This window comes from Drosophila busckii, chromosome 4 (genome assembly GCF_011750605.1).
Source record: "Drosophila busckii strain San Diego stock center, stock number 13000-0081.31 chromosome 4, ASM1175060v1, whole genome shotgun sequence".
Taxonomy (NCBI): domain Eukaryota; kingdom Metazoa; phylum Arthropoda; class Insecta; order Diptera; family Drosophilidae; genus Drosophila; species Drosophila busckii.
In genome coordinates, this window is record NC_046609.1 from 247,157 (window position 1) to 269,166 (window position 22,010).

General features: G+C 33.5%; 3 protein-coding genes across 8 annotated transcripts; 2 read left to right on the forward strand and 1 right to left on the reverse strand.

Annotated features, from left to right (window-relative positions):
* The first annotated feature begins 918 nt into the window (after window positions 1-918).
* Window positions 919-13,075, forward strand: LOC108607392 (microphthalmia-associated transcription factor). Of its 4 annotated transcripts, none has more exons than XM_017998157.2 (9): window positions 919-1,152; window positions 2,827-3,187; window positions 3,247-3,375; window positions 3,439-3,879; window positions 8,342-8,362; window positions 9,663-9,822; window positions 9,890-10,131; window positions 10,205-10,387; window positions 12,011-13,075. In XM_017998157.2, exons 1-9 carry the CDS (start codon window positions 971-973, stop codon window positions 12,557-12,559), a joined length of 2,268 nt encoding a protein of 755 aa, XP_017853646.1. In that variant the 5' UTR covers window positions 919-970; the 3' UTR covers window positions 12,560-13,075. The 4 variants fall into 4 exon arrangements, with proteins under 4 accessions (XP_017853646.1, XP_017853645.1, XP_017853644.1 ...); XM_017998155.2 differs by lacking the exon at window positions 919-1,152 and adding an exon at window positions 1,987-2,689; XM_017998156.2 differs by lacking the exons at window positions 919-1,152; window positions 8,342-8,362 and adding an exon at window positions 1,986-2,689.
* A 208-nt stretch (window positions 13,076-13,283) lies between these two features.
* On the reverse strand, window positions 13,284-14,278 carry LOC108607393 (ADP-ribosylation factor 2). Its single transcript, XM_017998159.2, has 4 exons — window positions 14,134-14,278; window positions 13,634-13,896; window positions 13,447-13,572; window positions 13,284-13,375 (listed from the first exon to the last, which is right to left on the reverse strand). The coding sequence occupies exons 1-4, from the start codon at window positions 14,198-14,200 to the stop codon at window positions 13,289-13,291; spliced, it is 543 nt and encodes a 180-aa protein (XP_017853648.1). The 5' UTR covers window positions 14,201-14,278; the 3' UTR covers window positions 13,284-13,288.
* A 1,667-nt stretch (window positions 14,279-15,945) lies between these two features.
* Window positions 15,946-17,962, forward strand: LOC108607351. 3 transcript variants are annotated; one of them, XM_017998042.2, is made up of 4 exons: window positions 15,946-15,967; window positions 16,611-16,745; window positions 17,514-17,634; window positions 17,695-17,962. In XM_017998042.2, exons 1-4 carry the CDS (start codon window positions 15,961-15,963, stop codon window positions 17,879-17,881), a joined length of 450 nt encoding a protein of 149 aa, XP_017853531.1. In that variant the 5' UTR covers window positions 15,946-15,960; the 3' UTR covers window positions 17,882-17,962. The 3 variants fall into 3 exon arrangements, with proteins under 3 accessions (XP_017853531.1, XP_017853533.1, XP_017853532.1); XM_017998044.2 differs by lacking the exon at window positions 15,946-15,967 and adding an exon at window positions 16,081-16,099; XM_017998043.2 differs by lacking the exon at window positions 15,946-15,967 and having other exon boundaries at window positions 16,456-16,745; window positions 17,695-17,961.
* The last annotated feature ends 4,048 nt before the right edge of the window (window positions 17,963-22,010 follow it).

The following is a 22,010-nucleotide window of genomic DNA, read 5'->3' on the forward strand; positions in this document are numbered from 1 at the left end:
TCCAATGGATCGATTAGATAGCGAATTCAATCCATAAGAGGCGTGCTTAGGTGCCCTACCTTTTTATTAAATTTGTTTCAAAAATAACGCTTAAAATAATTATATAAGATATTTTTTTGTTTGCCTGCTCGCACACAATTTTTGTAGATGATACACGCTCATCACAGTTTTAAAGCCACCGCTCCTAGTTGAATTTCACTTCCCCTGTACAGCTGGCGAGCAGCCACTCTCGAATTGGAATCTCATTTGGTTTGAGAACAACCGCTCTTTGGCTTGAGAGCAATAGCAGTGGTGTCAGCTATTTCTCGAAAAAAAGACAAAACAAAAAAATTAAAACATGAAAAGCTAAAAATCTAAATATAAAGAGCGAAAAACGGTCACATTGTTTAACATTTTATTTAAAATAGTGGTTTTAATTCAGATGCAATGATACTTCGTTCCCCTTGTCGTATGTCGCCATGGAACCTAGTAGTGTTAAATTTTTTCCAGCCAAGTATAGGAATAGCAACATAACGACGCAATCCGAAAAAACATGAAATTGAATTAATTTACAATATTCATTCATTTACCTAGAGTACTAGAGTCTCGATGTCTTTTTGCTTTAGCACAAAATTTCGATGTACTTTCAATATTTTTCCATTTCAAAAGGTTATTTAGTAGAATTATTTTAAAATATATCTAAAAATAGGCCAGAAAAGCTATATGACACTTTTCGCTGCTGGAACAGTTGAAAAAAGCAAATCTATCCGGAAAAAGGTCGAATTGGCAGCACTGGTGCAAAGTAAAGCAAAGTAAAGTGTAAAGGTGTGCAAGCCGAGGAAGTGCAGATCGAAGTTCCAATTTGAAATTGCAATCAAACATGAAACTTGTGGCAACACAAATCGACGATCATAATTATTTTTTTATTAATATATAGTATTATAGTATATACATATTCTGTACAACTGTTAGTGCCGTGACTTTGGGAGATATGGCAGCTGAGTCCGGTGTTGACCTGGGTTTCGACGATCTGGAGTTTGATTTGAATCTTAATTTGCTCAATGACAACGACTCCGCAATGGATTTCTTGCCGAGTGTGACAGTTGCTGGAAATTCGGAAAATGTTGAGTTCTATGAGCTCAAATCAACGCACTCTCTCAGGCCAAACGAAATGTGAGTACAAATACATACATATGTATGTATGTGTATGATGATGGTTGTAATTTGCGCATGATTAGCGCTCTTTTATTATCTTATCACTGGGTTGAGATTATGAGTCTACGTATGCTTGTGTATGTGACTTAAATTTGACGCCTCTCCGTTATTTTAGAATACGTAACTATCAATTTGATAATTATAATTATGAGGACATATGTACATCCAAACGTACATACAAACATATGTACATGTATCTAAATGTTTGGGCTTGTGTGTGAATTATCAATTCAATTTATTTTGTAGTTCATTGAAGCTTTATCATCAGGTTTAGTGAGTGCGTGTGTGTGTGAATGTGTGCATAAGTGAATTTTCTGTGGTGCGGAGTATGTAACAGTCGATTAATCGGTATAGATCGACTGGCTGGAAATATCGCACGAATGAACAAAAAGCACTATCATCATCAGAATGGATGTGCTAAACAATTCTTAATTATGACACATATTTCTAGAAAAAATTGACATATGTACCTATGTATACCATAATTAAAGGTATTCACATTCTTATTATGATTAGTACAGGCCCAGACTAAAATTATGGATGAAATATATTGATTAGCAGCCCAAAGAAAATACAGACCTAGATATGTATGTACAAATGTATATAATGAACATAATAAATATAAATATGTATGCATGTATATACATATTTATGGTATGTCTATCTATGAATTTCTATTGAGCATCGTTTAAGAGATTTTATAGTTCCACTGCGCATGTGCCTTCAATGGCCAGATTGTTAGATCATATAAACATATGTATGTATGTACGTACACATACATATGTATGTACGTATGTTTGAATATTTGGCAGCGTAAAAAAAGCGTTCAAAAAAAATTCGTTGCCAAACTATAATCATTTCGAATTTACATTCGGACGGGCGAACGACATCAAGATCAAGGCCTATGTACATTCATATGTGAATAGAAAAGCGACAGAAGAGCATATTGAAAGCGGAAGTAGCGAACGAGCATGTTTTCTTATTGGTCTAAAAAAGTGAATAGGACAACTGGAGAGAAGGCTGCGTCGCCGACTGGTCTCAAATCATTGGAGCCCTTGGAGAAAAATGAAGCTGAAAATATGGATGTGACAACAAAGGAGACAAACGTGTTGCAATCGTCATCATCAGATGAACGACTGCAGGAGTTTCAAGAGTTTTTAAAACGTCTGGAAACAATGCAAATGTCATCATTGTCAACGCAGCCGGTTATCTACAACAAATTAATGAACCCGACAACGTATCATCATGAACAGCGTCATGCTCACTCGAGTCCAGGTATTGAGCTCGGCGTTGAGCCATCTACATTAATGGAACTTGATGAGCTTTACAGAGATAATAAAATGAAGCCCATACCATCCACTAACATACGTGTAACTGTGGGAATAGATAAGGACTTGGAAATGATCTTAGAAATGGATCCAAGTATTGTGGATTTGGGTAATGTTGAAAACATAACTGAAACCCGGATTGTTGGCTTGCCACCACTGACGGGTGGGTAGGTATTCCAGTTTAGTTTGAAAATTTGCAACCCTTTTTCATTTTTTCTAAACCTTTAACTAATCCTAATTTAAAAATGAATAAGCTTAATTCATTAATTATTGTTATACATACATGTGTTCTTGTACTTAACAGACCCACCTTTAAAACTGTCACACCTACATCCCGCACACAACTAAAGTTGCAATTACAACGGGAGCAGCAACAGCAAGAGCAGCAACAGCTACAACAGCAGCATCAACAAATGCTGATTCAACAACAGTTGCAACATGCAGAAGATCAATCGATGCTCAATATATTTGGAATGCAAAGAAGTACTGAGTCGGATATAATTGATAGTAATAACACCAGTGCATGTGGAAGTGGAGCATCCAGTCTGGACCACTTGTCGCAACTGTCGCAAAAGGATCGGCTGCATCCTATCACATCCAATCCCGCAACACTCAAAGTCCCTTTACCCAGTATCGGTGTCGATGTTCCACCTCAGGTTCTTCAAGTAAGTTTTGGGACTTCCATTAATAGCTGTTTCAGTTTCTGATTCTGTGTATCTTTTAGGTAAGTACTGTTCTGGAGAACCCAACAAGGTATCATGTTATCCAGAAGCAGAAAAACCAAGTGAGGCAATATCTTAGTGAATCGTTCAAGCCATCACTATGGGGTTGTCACAATCACACGAACTTAGATGTAAGTAACTCACAATACAATCATTTCGATTTTGTTATATATATATAATATTTATTTTTGTAGTCTAACATTCAAATTGCAAATCCCTCTTCATCATCCACTGGAAATCTTCAAACATCGCCCGTTGCCAACAGGCTCGCTCAAATGAATGATCGTCCCCATAGCTTTGGTTGCGATGCAGTAGCTGCTAATATAAATCAAAAGCAAAACAATTCTGATGAAAATTCATCATCTATGCAAATATCCCAATTCGGTCCAAATGGCAACAGAAGGGGTACTAATGTGTTTGATAACCAACATTCGTGCGATGCTGTTCAAAAAAGCCATCTATATAGCAACAAAGTAACATCTAGTTTAAGCTCATCAATAACGAGCAGAAGTGCAGCCATGTCAAATGCAATTCGAAACTCAAATTACTCTGGAGCCAGTACAGCGAGTCCCATACAATCAACATCCGCTCCAATGTCCCCCAGCCTAAGCTCTGTGGCGACAAGTGCGTCAGAGGTAAGTCTCATTTCTCACCTAAAAGGCGTCGAACTATTGCTTTAATAATACACTTTGACTTTCTTATAAAAAGTGGTAAAGGGTATCAAGAAGTTCTGCAAATGTATGCATTTTGATCAGCAAGCCAAACTGAGTCGATTGAGCTCTGTCCGTCTGTCTTTATGAACAACAAGATTTTCGAGACTATAAGTGCTAAAATTTGGTATGTAGATACTTCCATTTCCGAAGAAGTATTTAACGCTTTCATTTTTGAAAAAAATAATAATGTTTATCCTTCGTCTTGAGCGCTACAATATTTAGCGTTCGTGCTGTTGGTGTGATTATCTAGTCGAAGTGTATCGTAAAGTTGGCACCGCCCAACTTTAATGCGTTCCTGTTAAGCGTCGCATTTGCTAAAAGAGGATCGCTCGTGATCAACATACACAACCACTGAGCGTCGCGAAAAAAAGAGATGGTGGGCTTTGCTTGGTTTTATTTACAACAAGTACAAATTTTATATATATTTTTGTAGTGTTTTTGGTACAAAAAAGTGTAAAGGTTCAGTGTCCTACAAAAAATATGTAGTATGTACTATGTGTGCAGCATAAGGTCTTGATATTCTTAATTTGTTAATTTGCACATGACAGAAGATGACTGCTTCTTAGCAAGCAGCTTTACATATGCACCACAACAGAAAATGTATCTAACATGTACAAATTGAGCAACAGGCATACTGGTTTGCAGCCTGTTAACTTCACTGTTAAAATTAACTACAGTATATGGTCGTTCATAAGCAATCTCTAAAGACTTGTTGATATTCAAAATATGATTGAGTGTAAATTGTTTTATGTTAACATTCGCTTATCATTAAGAAGCTACAACTCACGCAAATTTAAAGCCGTAAATTTTTAGGTTTTAGTCGTAAATTTACAAGCGTGCGGAACAGATCGAATGAGACGCAAAAGTTTCATAAAAGAGTATTATTGAAAATAATGAAGTAAGACGAGAATTAGTCCGTTCAGAAATCCGTCAATATTAAGTGCTGTTTCGGTTGGTTAGTCGTGAAATAAAAATAAATAAAATGAAAATATGAAACGGGACTTACATACATACATATGTAATTACATAACACTCGTTAAGTTTTTTGAGGTGATGCGAATTGAAATTAAAAAGTAGTTAAACAGAATTGTGATCTTAATGCACGTGTTACCCTGGTTAAGTGCAGCCAGTGTGCCGCAAAGGCGCAACAAACGTTGCTTGTTAACAACAATTGCTGCTTATAGGAGTGACCCTGGCATAAGAGAGGCTCCCTCGATTCGAATACATACCAAAAACAAGAGAAAGGCTTTTGTGACAACTGATCGTGTTAGTCGTGTTCACATAAAAATGCCGGTCAGTTTAATAATGCGCCGGCAATCAAAGGTAAATGTAATATTTATGTATATATACAAATATGCATACATACATTAATCAAGAGATAAACTCTTGTTTCTTACGTAAAATATGTACATATGTACATACATATATTTGACAAATGTAAATTAGGCGGCCAATGAAGCCTAAACATTTTTTACACAAATCTTTGCAAAATATACAGTATATTTCACCTACATCCATACATACATATGTATATACATTTTGTGTAATTTAATAACCTATCATGAAACTTGTTTGAACTGAGTAAGCGCGCTTGTTGATTTGTGTGTACGTGAGTATTTGTTGTGAATAATTTTCGAAAATTCATATGCATGCAATGTGTATATACATACATATTTTGTATTAGATGCTGGTATATGTTAGCCAACAAATGAATGGAACGATCAGGCAAACGAACAATTGTGAATATTTACAATTAATTATAATTAACAAATATTTGAGCAATTGTGGTACCATATAAATTTGTTGTTATGTAATTGTATTTATTATGTATGACATTGATATTGCACAGTAGTATATGTATGTACTTAAAAAAAAAAATGTAATCGAGCTCATACACACACACATATGTACTATATGGAACTATAGAATTTGGTGTGATACCAGCTTAGAATGACTGTGCATAAGTGTATGTATAATTATGATAAAGCAAGGCGGTGGGTGGGGAGAATGTTGAGCGCGTCTCTGGGGCCTTCAATTTTGGGCATGTTTCGCATTTTGAAACCGGCTCAAGATTCGAACCGGTGAACTGTTATTGACATACATATGGTCTAAAATTACGTACAATATATGTATAGAGTATATATATATATATATATATATCTACTTGCATATGTAAATTCTTATTATGATATCTTACATCTCTGTGGTTATCTTACCTTCTGTGGTCCACCAAAAGACAGTATGATTTCTTAATAATATTGTTTTTGCTGTAGCTTAGATAAGACTAATTATTAATATTCTCTATTTATTATCTCCACAAATGTATGTACGACATACACAATCTCAGTATAAGTGATGTATATTGTTAGTTTTTGTTTTGTGCTGCTACCAACAGCCATAGAAAAGTTATTTATTTTTTCCGTTACATACAAATATAGATGCATGATAAAAACGCATATACTACTATGTTAAACGATATTCAGATGCGATGCTCGGAAATTTACGTTTCTGGACATAAAACGATCAGGAAAAAAGATTCAAGAAAAATAATATTGTTTTCTTCTTCTTAATTTTTCCTTGTTTTGTATACATAAATGTGTATGCAATTATTATGTATGCGTTTGTCCCATTGCGACATACAGCACATGAGTAATTAATGTCGACGTTGTCATATTAAATACTCTTTTTATTGTATGTATATGGAATACCTATGTCAGTCTCTCAATTATTTATTAATATATACATATGTAGATATGTATGTATGTATGTTCGTAAATACGATTTCAAATCTTATCATTGTGTAATTAATTACTTTTGAAATGTCAACTTGGAGTACTCCTATTCGTACTCGCAGCCACAATCGTACTTGAATGTTTTTATTTCAATTATAAATAAATGCCTCAACAAACACATATCCGAGGTATGTACATAGCGAAAGATGTGTGACAATCAAGATTCCTTCCCAATACGCTCTCCGACACACACACACAAATAAATAGGTATTAATCAACTACATAAGCATACATGCATATGTACATATGTACATACATTGTGAGCACATTGTTTAAATTATCTATCTACAACTTGTATTATCTGGGTCGTTTCAACTTTTTATTTTTGTTGCTAGATTTTTCGTTTTTTATAAATATAATATATATAATAAAGAGTGTTATTTTTCAAATAATTGACTAAGAAAGGCTTCACTCCTGTTATATTGATTTGTTTTGGATACATTTTTTTAACAAATACCTGTAAGACTCATAAAGCTTATTTTTTAAAAATCGTAAAGAAAACTTAATGCAATAACTGCATAAGCCGCTGGCGGCTTAACTGCCGAACTAAAATCAATCGAAAAATACCTTTAATTCTAAATTATCTAAACAATGTTGGCATTTTTTAGCCCACGTTGTTGATGGTTGTTAAGATTAACGCTCTTAAAAATATTCAGATAAATATAAATAAATAATTTGTTTTCTAAACTAGATCTTCCAAACTTAAATAGGCAAGTGTTGAGATTTTCTAAAATTACCGTTAATTTTAGTAAGAAAAAATATGTCAATCAAAGAAAAATATATTTTCTGAACCCGCTTAAAGTTTTGGTACACTCTTTAGGACATCATAATAAACACACACACGCACTCACAAAGGCATACGCATATAACAACTTATGCGTCACAGCATAAGCATCCGCCGTCTCTTTCTGCCTTTTTGCACAGCTTCATGATACCCTTTTCAATTTTTTATAAAAATGCCACAGTGTGTAAGAAACGACCATAGAATGAGTTAATAAACTGTTTGTAAAGATATATTAACATATAGGTGTATTAAGCTCGACTATAGCTTGAATTTCAGATGTCTCTGCTCTTTTATTAACCGTCGGATTATACACGGTGTCATGTCATATTAAATGAATGGTCAATTTAGTTCTTCGTATTTGTTGAGTCTATTAGCACAATCTACATACCTTTTACACCCGATATCAAATAAATAAGATTTTAGTAAATTCTTTTAGCATTAAACAATGTTTCCTTATTGGGCATTGGGATGGTCATGATTTAATGAGCAATTCTTCCAGTATCGATTTACATACATAGAATGTATATATTTAAAATCAGTCCCTAGATAACAAATATTATAACAAGCTCGCTAAAGTAAGATACCGTCAATTTTTCAATACACTTTGAATATGGAGTCACATTTAAGACACACGCACTCACAATCACATTAAAATTGAAATATCACATCAAGTTATCATTAGTTGATATTTTCTATATTAAAATATGAACAAAAACATGATTCATATTTTGAATTTAAATGATGTAAACCTAATTTTTAAGAAGGAATATCGCCTAATTATTAATTTTTTTATTTTTTCCTCTTTCAGCTTCCTTCGTTTGACAGCGATGTAAGTGATTATATTCTTTTTTATTTGTAACTATAAAATGTTTTTTTTTTCGCACATAAGACAAATGAGAACTGAAACAAATTACATACATATGTACACACATTCAGACATATAGTAGTTCCCTTGACGTATAATTGGTTGAGTTCTGTGTGTGTATGTGTTATGTACACTTTATGTATGTACTTAATTGCTTGATCAATCATTAACGTTTTTGTTGACTCTTCCTAGAGCTCTAAGATTAATTCGTTATTTTGGGTATACAAAAAGTCCATTCGAGTTAACACTTACGACACCATAACAGCAAGCGGGACTTTCTGATCTATGAGTAATTAGAACGAAATGATATAAACAGGGAAGTGGGGTTGGAGAAGCTACCCGCATAATAATAAAAGCTAGTCAAAACGAAATTGAAATTGTATTTTTGTGAAGTATATATATACAATATACGTATATCTACTCTCTCTGTTACTGCAGAGTATGATTCGTAGTCATCGCAAATGGAATTCCGAGCTAATATCCAATCTGCAATTGCATGGCAACTATTCAAAGTTAGGATGGATAAACTAAAGAGTTAAATACATTTTTAGTTTGTGGATGCAATAGCTTCCTAATAAATAGATCACGACTATTTAATAACCGCTTTTACATTGAGCACTGACTGAACAAAAATTATAGTAAAGTTTACCTTGAACGTATCTGTATGCGTGCTCTCTCACACCCATAAGCCTAAAAACTTATGTGTGTGTAGTGTGCTTGTCAATATGTGCTTAGAATGTTTATATGTTGGTGCAAATGAATTCACGAATAAAAAACTATTTAGCAATGAACACTTATTAAGCATGTATATGTACATGTGTGTGTATATAATATTTCTATATTGTACTATATTTACCGCTGTACTTCACACCAATTTGTGGAGCATCGACTAAGGTTTTAAATAGTTAAAACTTAACATTTGTAGCCCTTACTAGTGCATAAAATTTTACTTTTGAGCTTTTTATAATACTGTCAGTCATTATATATAAGCCTGCTTATGATTCCTAATTTTTCGAAAAGCATTCAAATCATTTGATTTTTAATTTCAATATCATGTCGACTATCTCTCAAAATAAACCAATCTCAGCCTCAAATCAGCTGGGGACATGTTTTATGAATATTAGCAACCCTGTCGCCGTAATTACGATTTGCCTAAAATCTCTAGAGATTTCTGTGGCATCCCTGATAATGTTTCAAAAATCTATTTTATTTTAATTAAAAATTTTAATTAATCAGATATCAAAATTAATTTTTGAAATTTCAGGCAGATGATATTTTTGATGACATACTGCAAAATGAGTCTTTTAATTTTGACAAAAATTTTAGCTCTGAGTTATCGATTAAGCAGGAGCCTCAAAATTTAACGGATGCCGAAATAAATGCACTTGCCAAAGACCGACAGAAAAAGGATAACCATAACATGAGTGAGTAGTAAAATATTTAGTTCTAATAGTGAATGCATACATATACTCAATTATTGCAACATTACAGTTGAGCGTCGACGGCGATTTAACATAAATGATAGAATCAAAGAGCTTGGCACGTTGCTGCCAAAGGGCAGTGAAGCTTTCTACGAAGTGGTTCGTGATATAAGACCCAATAAGGGCACAATTTTAAAGTCATCGGTGGATTATATTAAGTGTTTAAAACATGAGGTTTCACGCCTGAGGCAAAATGAATGTCGTCAACGCCAAATGGAGCTGCAAAACCGAAAGCTCATTGCTCGGATAAGGGTAACTAAATTTACCACCCAGTGTTTGGAAGTGAGGAAATTTAACGTATTTGTTTTTATTTGTGGATTTAAAGGAATTGGAAATGCAAGCCAAATCACACGGAATTCCATTGCCTGACTACAATATTACATCTGTATCGGCGCCAACTCCTGCCTATATCAAGTGCTCAAGTCCTTCTCGTCCTTTTCCGGCGTCAGTTTCTGCTGTTCAGAGTAGGTCTGCAATTTCCTTGATAGACGATGTAAGGGAAAACAAGGTAACACGACTATGGAACAATTTTTAATTTTGTGATTTCTTCACAAACTGAATTTTACAAATTGCGTTCGTTATTTTCATGGATGTATTTAATATTCGGACAGTTCTCTTAAAATACTTAGTAGTAAGAAAAATCAATCGCGGAATCAATCAGATGGGTACATATATATACTGTATACATATAGCTTACATACTTTTTCTACTTATTTAAATTGACTAACTTTTATTTCGGCAAATGTATGATTGTACGCATATGACTGTTTTTTCTTGGCAGTCCAAAAACGAACATAACTGTTTCAGCTTTTATTATTATTTTTATATTATTAGTGAAATATGGTAAAAAAAAATTTTTCATTCGGGTAATATGGTAACCAACCACAAGAACCTCATTTCAAAATTTTACAGACTAAAAATTCAATCATTAAATCGTTTGATGAAAAAGAGAACTTGAATTGCTTAGTTACCAGTAAGTGTAACATTTTTATTAAACTTTAGGTTATAATACAGTTGAAGGTAACAAGTGAAATGTGTCGTTGATGACAAATTGTCTACATGGTAAATTTGTATTTAGCTCATAAACCCTCTAGGATGTTATTGCTTATGATCCGATTTACATTCATACTACATGGCTCAGGTTATTTTGCTGACAAGAATATATACATACATTGCAAATCAAACAAGTGGACAGGTTAAAGTTGGGCGCCACCAACATTTAAATACACTTTGACTAGGGTATCGCAACAAACACACGTATGCACTCATAAACACATACACACAAAACAGCTATAGGCGTCACAGCTTCGTTTTCGCTGTAGCGTCCAGCAGCGACGCCGCCCGCTGCCACGTGTACCCGCTGTTCTATATTGAAAATGGAAATGTAAATAATTCCTAAGTTATTTATCCGAAAATTTCACAATCGGTCGAAAACATGACTAGGCAATTTTGTGATTTATTTCAGATCTTTAAAGATTTTTGTACTGCCTTATATATCGTTTTTTTCGATTTGCGGGGGAAGGTTGGAGGAAATTAAAAAAATAAAATAAAAGTCTTGGATTTAGGAGCACCTACATCCCAAAATTGGTTGCTCTAGCTCTTATAGTTGCTGAGAAACAGTGCTCAAACATTCAGACGGACATGGCTATATTGACTCAGCAGCTCTTCGAGCTGATCAAGAATATATATACTTTATGGGTCTGCCACGCCTCCTTCTCGATGTTACATACATTTGCGCAACTTCATAATACCCTTTTTCTTTTTACAAAAATGTCAAAGTGTATAAAAACCATTTACGCCCAAAGTACTTAACGGAAAAAGCACACACATATTCTTTACTATTTTCTCGACAGATTTTGAACATTTGAGAACGATCGGAGAAATATTATATTATATTATATTATTCATTTCAATTTTTCAACGGGCAACAGCGAAAAAGTACTGTGACGCTTAAGCTATTATGTTTGGATGTGTTGCGAGTCCATGCGTGTGTTTTCTGCGCGATGCCCTGAAAAAATTTGCAGATTCAACTCAAATATGTTCTTGCTCAATACATTTTTAAGCTTATTCATATAAACATTATCATTATAAATATACTTATAAACACTTACATATATATATTTTTTTGCAGATATCTGTAATGAACTGTGGTCCAAACCTGGGTATGAACCAAATTGATGAGCTAATGGAAGACTGCAAACATCCAGTGCAGGGCGGTGATCCACTGCTTTCCTCGCACAGTAGCCATTTGATTTCAGCTCCTCAATCGCCAGTTAACACAAGGATACAGTGTTGTAGCTTTGGAACCAAGAGCAACTCAATTGCAGCTCTGTACAGTGATACAACAGAAGGTGTTAATTTAAACGATGGTGTCCATAGTAAATGTAGCTCACACTCGGATCATTGCCGTCGAGGAATAACTGCTCAACAGTCGCACCAGCGCCATCACATAGATGATAATCACACGCATACAGCATTTGATATGCTAGCTGATTGTGATGGTCCTGTGCATGATCCTTTGCTGTCATCATCGCAGCGATCCCACGAAGTTGACGATGAGCAGCACCAATCAGTAGATTTATCCGCTTCTATGATAAATGACTCGCTATCCTCGCTGGTAGATGATGCCCATAGCGAGCCTATGCTTTTAGCGTCTGATACGCTAGACATTGACCTCTGATCTAATAGTATTATAATACACATTGTCCAATGTATACAGATATAAGTATTATTATCCTTGGACTAATGTCTCAAAATCAAAATCTTATTTCATTAATTTACGATTGCCAATTGTTATTGGGAGTATGTGACGCAAAGGACACTATGTGTTTATATATGTGTACTCCTCTTTTTTAGATAAATATATCCATACAAATGCATTCCAATGGGCTTCAGTTATCTGCATAACCTAACAAACAACATTGCAATATCTATTGTACTTATTATTATTACGTACATACAAAAATGCATATTACCTGTGTATTATATTTTGTTGCAATGTTTTTCTATAGCAACCTAAGTTACCTCTGTTCTCAACTATTTATAATTTATGTATATATAATTTTGTTCAGTTCAATGCAGTCCTGAAATTCTATTGTATGATTTATTATCGCATGTTTATGTTATAATGTTGTTGTTTTTTTTAACTGATAGTTATACACTATATCAATTGTTCAGCCACAAGCATGTTATATATTTTTATATATAAAGTACGTTATCTTTTTGGCTTCGAAATGATTTTGTTGATGTACAGTAGTAAATAAAAGTTGTTGACTTACATATCTAAAAAAGAAAACAAATCGATATACATTTATATTTATTTAGAATCTAGTCCAATAGTTATTTAGTTTAGCATTCAGACATCAAATTTCTAACACTTGATTGAAAAATATTGCAACCTTTTCATTTATCATTTTTTGGCCAATTCGGCAGACAGCCAGTCCAAACCTTCGTACAAGCCGTGCCCCTGGGTAGCGCAAGTGGATTGGATGAACCACTATTTGCAAATGGAAACGACATTCAAAAATGTAATTCTATGAAAATCATCAGACCAGAACAGCTACTTACATGACGATTCCTTAATTGATTTAGATGCAATTTGTCTGTTAACTCTGCAGCACTCATGGCATTCGGCAAGTCCTGTTTATTAGCGAAAACCAAAAGCACGGCGTCGCGTAGCTCGTCTTCTTGAAGCTACACAAAATGCATTCATTAGAATTTAAATAAATAAATAATTGAATTAAAAGCAACGAACCATATTTTGAAGTTCCTTTTCAGCTTCATTAATACGATCACGGTCATTCGAGTCAACCACAAATATTAATCCTTGTGTGTTTTGGAAGTAATGCCGCCATAATGGGCGAATTTTATCTTGTCCGCCAACATCCCAAACCGTAAAGCATATATTTTTATACTCGACGGTCTCCACATTAAACCCGATTGTCGGAATGGTTGTAACTATTTCTCCTAACTTCAATTTGTATAATATAGTAGTCTTGCCTGCAGCGTCCAAGCCAACTGCAATTAAAATAATAGACCTATAAACAATATACATACATATGTATATGGCAAAAATGTAACGATTTTGTGCGTACATACATTGAGCTTCAATTAAATTTGATAAGCAAAGGATATTAATCGGCTCCGAATTGCTTAGATATTCAATTATACCCAATAATGTCGTACTCGTCATTACTGTGGCGTGGCCTACCGGCATTACCAATGAAACCATCCGTAAAGAAGCATGCTACCTACCCATTAGAATGCGCATTTGTTTTTTTCCAAAGAGTCGCGTCAGCAAACTTGATATCGTCAGACCCATTTTGCACTCAGGATATTATAAATAAAAAATGTTTTTCTCACAAAATTTGTCACCAAAAATTGACGTGTAACGATAAACAATCGATAGGTACTTCCACATATTCAAGGAATGATGAATCAATGGTAATCGATACATGTTGTTTAATATGCGATATACAATGCTCGATTTTCGATTAAGGTGTATTCAGGGGTCCCACAGATATATAAGGCGATTTTGACTTAAGTGAGTTTTGAAAACTCTAAAAGAAAACAGTTGGGAACAGAAAAATAGTAGCTACCATTCATAAAAAAAGGTCTAAAAATGTATTTCTTATTTTTTTGTTATAGTTTTAAACAGAAGAAATAGAATTTTTGGAAAATTACATATTATTCATATCGGTAGACAGATTATTAATTTTGCTTAAAGGCCATATGAAACTCAAAACAAACACATAAAAAATTTGTCACACAGTTGAAAATAGTTGTATTTAGTAGTAGTATTTTTTCAGCATTACGAGATTTGTATTGAGCAGCATTATGAAATCTCTGGGCCATCTTACGCATGTTACACGTATACTCATACATGCACACGTAAAGAGACTGCGTGCGTATGTTTGCTGCGGTCCTCTCAAAAATTGTATTAACAAGTTGGGTGCTGAGCCAATTTTAAAAAAAATTTATAATTTTATGTTAAGTTTTTTGTGAGCTCTTAAAAGTCAGCAATCATTGGAAACCACAAAAGTATTATCTATTTTGAATAGTATTTTTATGTGTAGTCCTAGTTTTTTAGTTGTGTATGCGTGTATTGCTTATGTGGATTTGTGTAACAAATTAAAATGCGTTCTCTACTTTTCGTAGAGCGTAACTAACAAGCTGAGGCTTTCTGAGAAAAACTAATTACGTATGTTTGTTCTTACCGTACCGTATTTGACCGCGCAGTAAAAATTTTGGCCCATTTTCCCCCTTTTCTAGAAAAACTCATATGTTGCAGGTGAATTTTTAATCGGAAATTGTTGAAAATTAGTACAATGTGCGCGGTGCAATGGCGTCTTCCAACAATAAAAATTATAAAAATTGAAACACAAAAAAAATATACAAAATTCTAAAATATTCTAAATAAAGTTCATGCCAAATTTTCAAGTCCCTAGCTTTATTAGTAGACTTTATGCCAAAAAATCGGCTTAGGGACCATAGTGCAGCGGACGACGGTTGACTATGCGCAAGTTTGAAATTGAAGTAAAATTTAAATTAAAGTGATTTTTGTGCCAACCCAAGTTGTCTCTAAGGCTGTGTAGCTGCGTTTCCTATGCTATTTCCTCATTGACTTCTGCTAATGGCTACATTGATAGGTTTAAAAGGATTTTAAATCTTACAAGTATGTATATTTCAATATCATCGGGATGTGCGGAGTAGAATATTTAACTAAATTCAAAGGAACAACTAATACAACTAAAACTCGTACCAACACTAACGCTTTCCGTTGCAAATCGAAATTTTTAAACTTCACTATTATCGCTGAATATCATCGAAATCGAAAATATTGTATTGAAAAATAAATTGATCGATATATTGTGTTGATTAGATCACACAATATTTGAGGAAAAAAAATAGAATATGGAAAAATAAATTTGGATTCAGTTCTCGTCCATCGACTAAATTTCACTTATACATTGTACATATTTTAAAAGAATCAGATCCTTATAGATTACTACAAATATATTAAATATGTTTGTACATACATTCGTAGATGGCTTTGTAAAGTTTATACTTTCATTAAAGTTTATGACAAGTATGATTCATATTCAAGCACACATGCATACATGCATATGTACATACATATAATAAATTATTATGACGCGCTGATATGAAATTGCAGGACTGCTTACTGGACTGCTCTGTACTCATTAAGAGTTACATATGTGTATGTATTTACATATGTACATACATACATATGTACATATGTATTAGGTTTTAAGAAAAACTTGATTTGCTTGGATAACAAAAAATTCCTTGTTTTTAACACTATACAATGTACATATGTATGCACATTTGTACCTACATACATACACAAATATGAACATATAACCATTGAGAGCAAAAGCAAGAAACAACGAAGTTGGTCTCAAGGTGTCACAACTAGTGGAATTAATATATGGATGTTTGTACATTTTAATCATAGCTGGCATAAATACATACATACATATGTACATATATTCACATACTCTCGAAAGCTACATATGTCTATGGTTTTGGTTATAAATGCTGGTAGTGATTGTGTCTGTAGTTTCAATTCGGTGTTCACTTTCGCTTGAAGCGGACTTGTTTCTGGTCGGCGGACGGGATCGGTGATCTGCACCTACAAGCATAATACTGATACATTGACGTTCCAATCGAATTGATTTGAAAAATGAATGCTTTTATTTCAATTATAGCTGGTTGTGCCCTAGTTATCCTCCTAGCCCCTTCCAATGGCCAGGCAGTTGAAAAGGCAGCAACAGTAGAAGCAATTCAAGGCGACGGAGATATAAAAATTTATAAACGTCTCATACCCGCTGATGTACTTCGAGGTGAGTCCCACATACTTATTATAATATACATATGTATGTATAAATTTGCGCATACATACATACATATGTATGTACCTACATCTAAAGAAAGTATTTATCCAATTAAACTTGGTGATTGTAAACTTATTTATGGAAGTCATTTAACTGGTTGTTGGCATAACATATTTGACTTTTATTATTATTTATTATAAAGTTAGTTTCAACGTTAATGCTTTAATATATATGTATGTTCATACATACATATCAATGCCATCAAAGTGCAAATGAATAAAAATATACATATGCATGTACATGCAGACATGTGTATGTGTGTGCATCTAAGCGGCAGCTATTTGGCGGTCGCCGCTTTAGTTGTGCGAAACCGAAATCCAGTTTTGAGGTTTCGGCTCGTTTACTTTTAACACCTGCTATGTACGTATGTACATATGTTGGTAGGTTATGTACATACATACATACGTATGTATATACAAACCTTCATGCTAATCTCGAATCGCTCAGAAGCTTTCGTTATTCATGGCCATTTGCAAGGGAATGAGTTCGAGCGCGCGAATTTAAAAACCAACCACTTGAATCCCATAATGTAACTTAAAGCAAAGAATATTTCTAATAGTATGCATACATAAATAAAACAAACGATCGCGTGGGAGTGCACAGCTGTAGTTACGCTTAATATTTGGTTTATAATTAATTAAAGTGCACTTAATTGTACAATATAATCCGTATTTGTTATATTTATTTTAAAAATATAATTGACCATATTCCTCATAGATTTTCCGGGCATGTGCTTTGCTTCAACACGCTGTGCCACAGTAGAGCCAGGCAAAACTTGGGAGCTAACGCCGTTTTGCGGACGATCAACTTGCGTACAAAACGAGGAGGATTCAGCAAAGTAGCTAACAAACTATTATTATTTTGAACTTATTGACTAACTAATGAAAATTAATTACAGGCTTTTGGAGCTCGTCGAGGATTGTGGGCCCTTGCCGTTGTCATTGGCAAACGACAAGTGTAAATTAGACACTGAAAAAACTAACAAGACCGCACCGTTTCCATATTGTTGTCCGATCTTTACTTGTGAGCCAGGTGTTAAATTGGAGTATCCTGAAGTGGCAAAAGATGTTGAAAAGAAAGATTAAAGAATATTTTCACCATTTTTAATTAGACTTATAATCTCCAAAAATCGACATCACATATTCTCTGTCAATAAAATAAAATAATTAAAGTCAATAAAGTAGTTAATTGATGTTGTTAATTGATTCACTTAAATAGAAATAAATCAATTATTTTACTTTCGTAGAAATGCTTGTTGTGAGCATATTTTTACTTGTAACGTGTAATCTAATAGTTATTACATTATAATAATTATACTGACTTAGAAATAAGGTAAACTAGTTACCTAAGGTAACTGGCAAAATAAAGAATCATTTTTCTTCTACAGGGTAGTTTAGGAATTAGATTTTTTTGTGTCAATTATACGTATGAATTACATATTTTTTGGCGAATTATACGTACAAAAACCAACAAACAAAATTGTATGTGGTCCTAATCCCTAAGCAGTACACTCATATGTATGTTCCTTTTTTTAATTTCCTTCCTCACTCCTCCGCAAATCAAAATACACGGCTTTAAAAACGAGAAAAACAACGATTTGCGCCTACAACATTGAAAAAAACACACTAGCTTTAGATGATTTCGAGCAATGCCATTACAGACATACATGTACATGAATATTAATATTTGGAAATATATTTTTAAAATTTACGTGGAAAACTCTGAAATTATTTAATCTTTTGTTTACATATAACGTGTGTACATGTGTACAGATATGTATGTACATACGTTGTGTTTACATATATATTAGACAATATTTTAATACTATAAATATGTCCAAAGTTCTGAATTCGGTATACATCCAGGTATACAACAGCTATCGCGAGACAGAACGTTTGCGTTTTAGCATCACAAGTGGTTATTAATCGTATTGTTTTTATACACTTTGACATTTTATAAAAAATGGTTATGAAGAAGTTTTGCATGTAACAGGCATAAGAAGTCGTGGCAGATTTATTTATTCATGATCAGCAAGATAAACGGAGTCGATTAAGCTCTACCAGTCCGGCAGGATGTTAATACTCCTATTCAAAAAAAGTACACCAATTATAGAGCCCGGTTTAAAAGACAAAAAAATTGTCAAATACATTGTACACATTTTATTCAAAACTTTCAGATAAATATCTTGGGGAATATTCAGTTCGATTTTCCATATAGACACCAGGTTCTGGGGTGTTGACGCGCCATACGCGTTTAATCGTTATTGCTCGATTTCTTAACCGTTTTTTTTGGTTTGTGGAGGCGGGAAAATTATACTTTACAAATAAATATAGCTGCTTTCAATTTTGTAAAATAATGCTTGAAAGCTTTGAGTCTTGGGACAAGAAACAAAATGACAGTTGACAAACATGAATCAGCCTATAAGCTTCTTGACTCGAAACTTAAATTTTTGTTCGCCATTCTGCACATTTTAAACAGTTTTTCTACACTTTGACATTATTATAAAAAATTTATATATATACATACAACATATATATACATATCTATATTCATATACATATTATTTTTAATTGCCAAACTAATATTTGAACCTTTAAAGTTGTTGGAAGAAATACAAGCTCAAACTGTATCTGGAAACTAATATGACGCACATTGCAGGAGATTTGCACTTGAAAGCCATTTTGTTTATTCGACGGAAGCTCCTCCTATGCAACCTGTTTTTACATTTTGGCTGCTCCATAAATAGTTCCAATACATACATATCAAAGCCCTTACCAAAGAGAGCAATACAGATCGTGCTCTTGTATTCTGAAGGCTACAGTTGGTCTCTTTTAACTTTTCTCAAAACATATTCCCCTGAAAAGAGCTACTTAACACGTTGTTGCTCAGTTTTAACCTAGACTTTACATCTTATAACAATAATAATTACTGTGATTTTAAAAAAGATGCAATTTATTTTTGTAGTCTGCGAATTCCGCCAAGGTAAATTTTTTACGTTTTTCAAGCTTTATGGGGTTAATAAAATTTAATTCTTTAAAGTACAGAACGGGTTAATATCACACACAAATGCACTTAATCACTCACGTAAATGTAAAATTGAGTTCGTTAGGACCGGTTTTTTCTTGTGAGTTTTTCTTTTGTATTTTAGTGGAATACTTCATCGAGCATAAGCCATCAACTGTGGAATGTCTTCATTAGTTGGTCACAATGTTGTTGGCAGATCCAATATTAAATACTCTAACCAAACATAAAATAACGCGAGATAGAGTCCTTATAAGCTTGTTGTCCTAAAAACTAGGTTTTTGTGAATGCTTACTTTCAATTTATTTATGAATATAAAACTCCCTTTGTATTTGTAGGTGTTTCTTAATTTATCCCTGCGGTTAGCAAGAATATACTCAAATTCCTGTTTAATGCTTAGGTCCAACAAAAAATTTTTAAATTTAAGTTTTGAATGAATGAGCAACGTTGGCAATAGAAAATGAGAGCGGAGAACGGAATGAAATGACTTCGGTTAGGAGAATGCTTAAGCTTTTGAGTGATGTATTTGAAACACATTCCCTAAATGTCGTACATCTGTTTATTTTTGATTAGAGGAGAGGGTAAAATTTTCAAAAATAAAACTATCTGCGGTGGGAGTAGAAGTTCTACATTCGAAATTTGATGCCTCTAGTCCGTATAGTTTCTGAGTTCTTGTTGGTACAGACATACACACGAAAAGGGCCTAATAATTGGAGTCTGTCATGCTGATCAAGAATATCTATACTTTATGGGGTGCGCCACGTCTCCTCCACGCATAAGTTAAAAACAGTTAGAAAAAACTTTAATGCATTTAAATGTTATGATGCAGTTTTGTTATATACTGAAAAAATCTAAAACAGTGTAGAAGTTGTCCAAATGTATTATATAGGTGGAATATACCTCCACAATATTTAAAGTCGTTTGTTTGTCGAAATTTTCTTAAATGTACATCGGGTTTTAAATGATGTTAAAATTACCTCATTAAAATAATAAGAAAAAAACATTTCGGTCGTATGTATGTAGAGCTTGTATTTTTGTACTTCAAAGTTTCATCTTTATCTAATGTTTCCTGATCCGTTTATATAGTATGTGTGTATATAGACCTGTAGACCCATACAAGTACAAGTCCATATCCCGCGTTGCATATGGACACGCAATATTCGCTGTGGTTGGCCTTATAAATAATAATGTCTTCATCTGCAAGAGTAGCGACAGCACCACGATGAGCTGTGCCAGTCGATTAAGGCAGATCAAATGTACGACGCGAAGCAAGGGTGTCGGTTGCTTTTCAATGGGGGTGGGTCCCAAAATGCAAACCTTAGAATAACTAAATAATAAATAACTGAGGACTGATTATGAAAGCTTCACAATTAACTATATATTACCCCCTTGGCGACGCCCTTGACGCTCAGCATGAAGCAGACTGTGCTCAGAAAAATCCGATTGCATAGAACGCAGCTTAACCTCAGCATGCAGCCGAGTGGGCTAGTCAAACAGTTTCAGCAAGTTATGCTATAAAACTGAATAAAACAATATTCAATTGAGTCAGAACCAACGGAAATTATGTATGTAAATACATACATAATAAATACATATTTAAGCATACTTATATTAATACATGTTATATTATATTTTATTAAAAATATATTTTAAGAAATTATTTATGTACTAGATATAATGTTATTAAAGTATGAACCACTAAACCATTAAAAATGTTTTGTGAATAACATAAGATTTCAACAAAGACTTAAGCTACCCACTCTATAAGTCGACGAAAGCAATAATTTACTTCATTTTGTTGTTGCTCTTCTTGTCAACTCTTTCACTCTTTTTCTTACCCAAACATACACTCGCACACATTAATACACACAAAAAATATATGTTTGTATATAATTGTTGATCTTCTGCCTGCGTTCAAGTTATTTTTGCTCGCGTTGCTGATGCTGTATATATATATATATATATATATATATATATATATATATATATATGTATATAAATGTATGTATGGATGGATGAATGACTTAAGCGCTTGTCAGCGATGCCCCAGAATGATGTTGAAAATAGGCTAGATTGATGAAAATAATGCTAAAATGGGATAAAAATGAATTTAATTTTTTATTCAAGACCAAAAACTAAGCTAAAATAAAAAAATTAGTTTGGTCTTTATCCTCTTTAACTTTTATTTTAAAA

Coding starts and splice junctions, on each gene's coding strand:
- LOC108607351 (XM_017998043.2), top strand. CDS start 16,586: ATGAATGCTTTTATTTCAATTATAGCTGGTTGTGCCCTAGTTATCCTC. Junction 16,746..17,513: donor ACCCGCTGATGTACTTCGAG/GTGAGTCCCACA, acceptor TATTCCTCATAG/ATTTTCCGGGCATGTGCTTT. Junction 17,635..17,694: donor AACGAGGAGGATTCAGCAAA/GTAGCTAACAAA, acceptor AATTAATTACAG/GCTTTTGGAGCTCGTCGAGG.
- LOC108607393 (XM_017998159.2), bottom strand. CDS start 14,200: ATGGGTCTGACGATATCAAGTTTGCTGACGCGACTCTTTGGAAAAAAA. Junction 13,897..14,133: donor ACAAATGCGCATTCTAATGG/GTAGGTAGCATG, acceptor TTTTAATTGCAG/TTGGCTTGGACGCTGCAGGC. Junction 13,376..13,446: donor ATCAATTAAGGAATCGTCAT/GTAAGTAGCTGT, acceptor ATTTGCAAATAG/TGGTTCATCCAATCCACTTG.
- LOC108607392 (XM_017998155.2), top strand. CDS start 2,166: ATGTTTTCTTATTGGTCTAAAAAAGTGAATAGGACAACTGGAGAGAAG. Junction 3,880..8,341: donor TGGCGACAAGTGCGTCAGAG/GTAAGTCTCATT, acceptor TTCCTCTTTCAG/CTTCCTTCGTTTGACAGCGA. Junction 10,132..10,204: donor AGCTCATTGCTCGGATAAGG/GTAACTAAATTT, acceptor GTGGATTTAAAG/GAATTGGAAATGCAAGCCAA.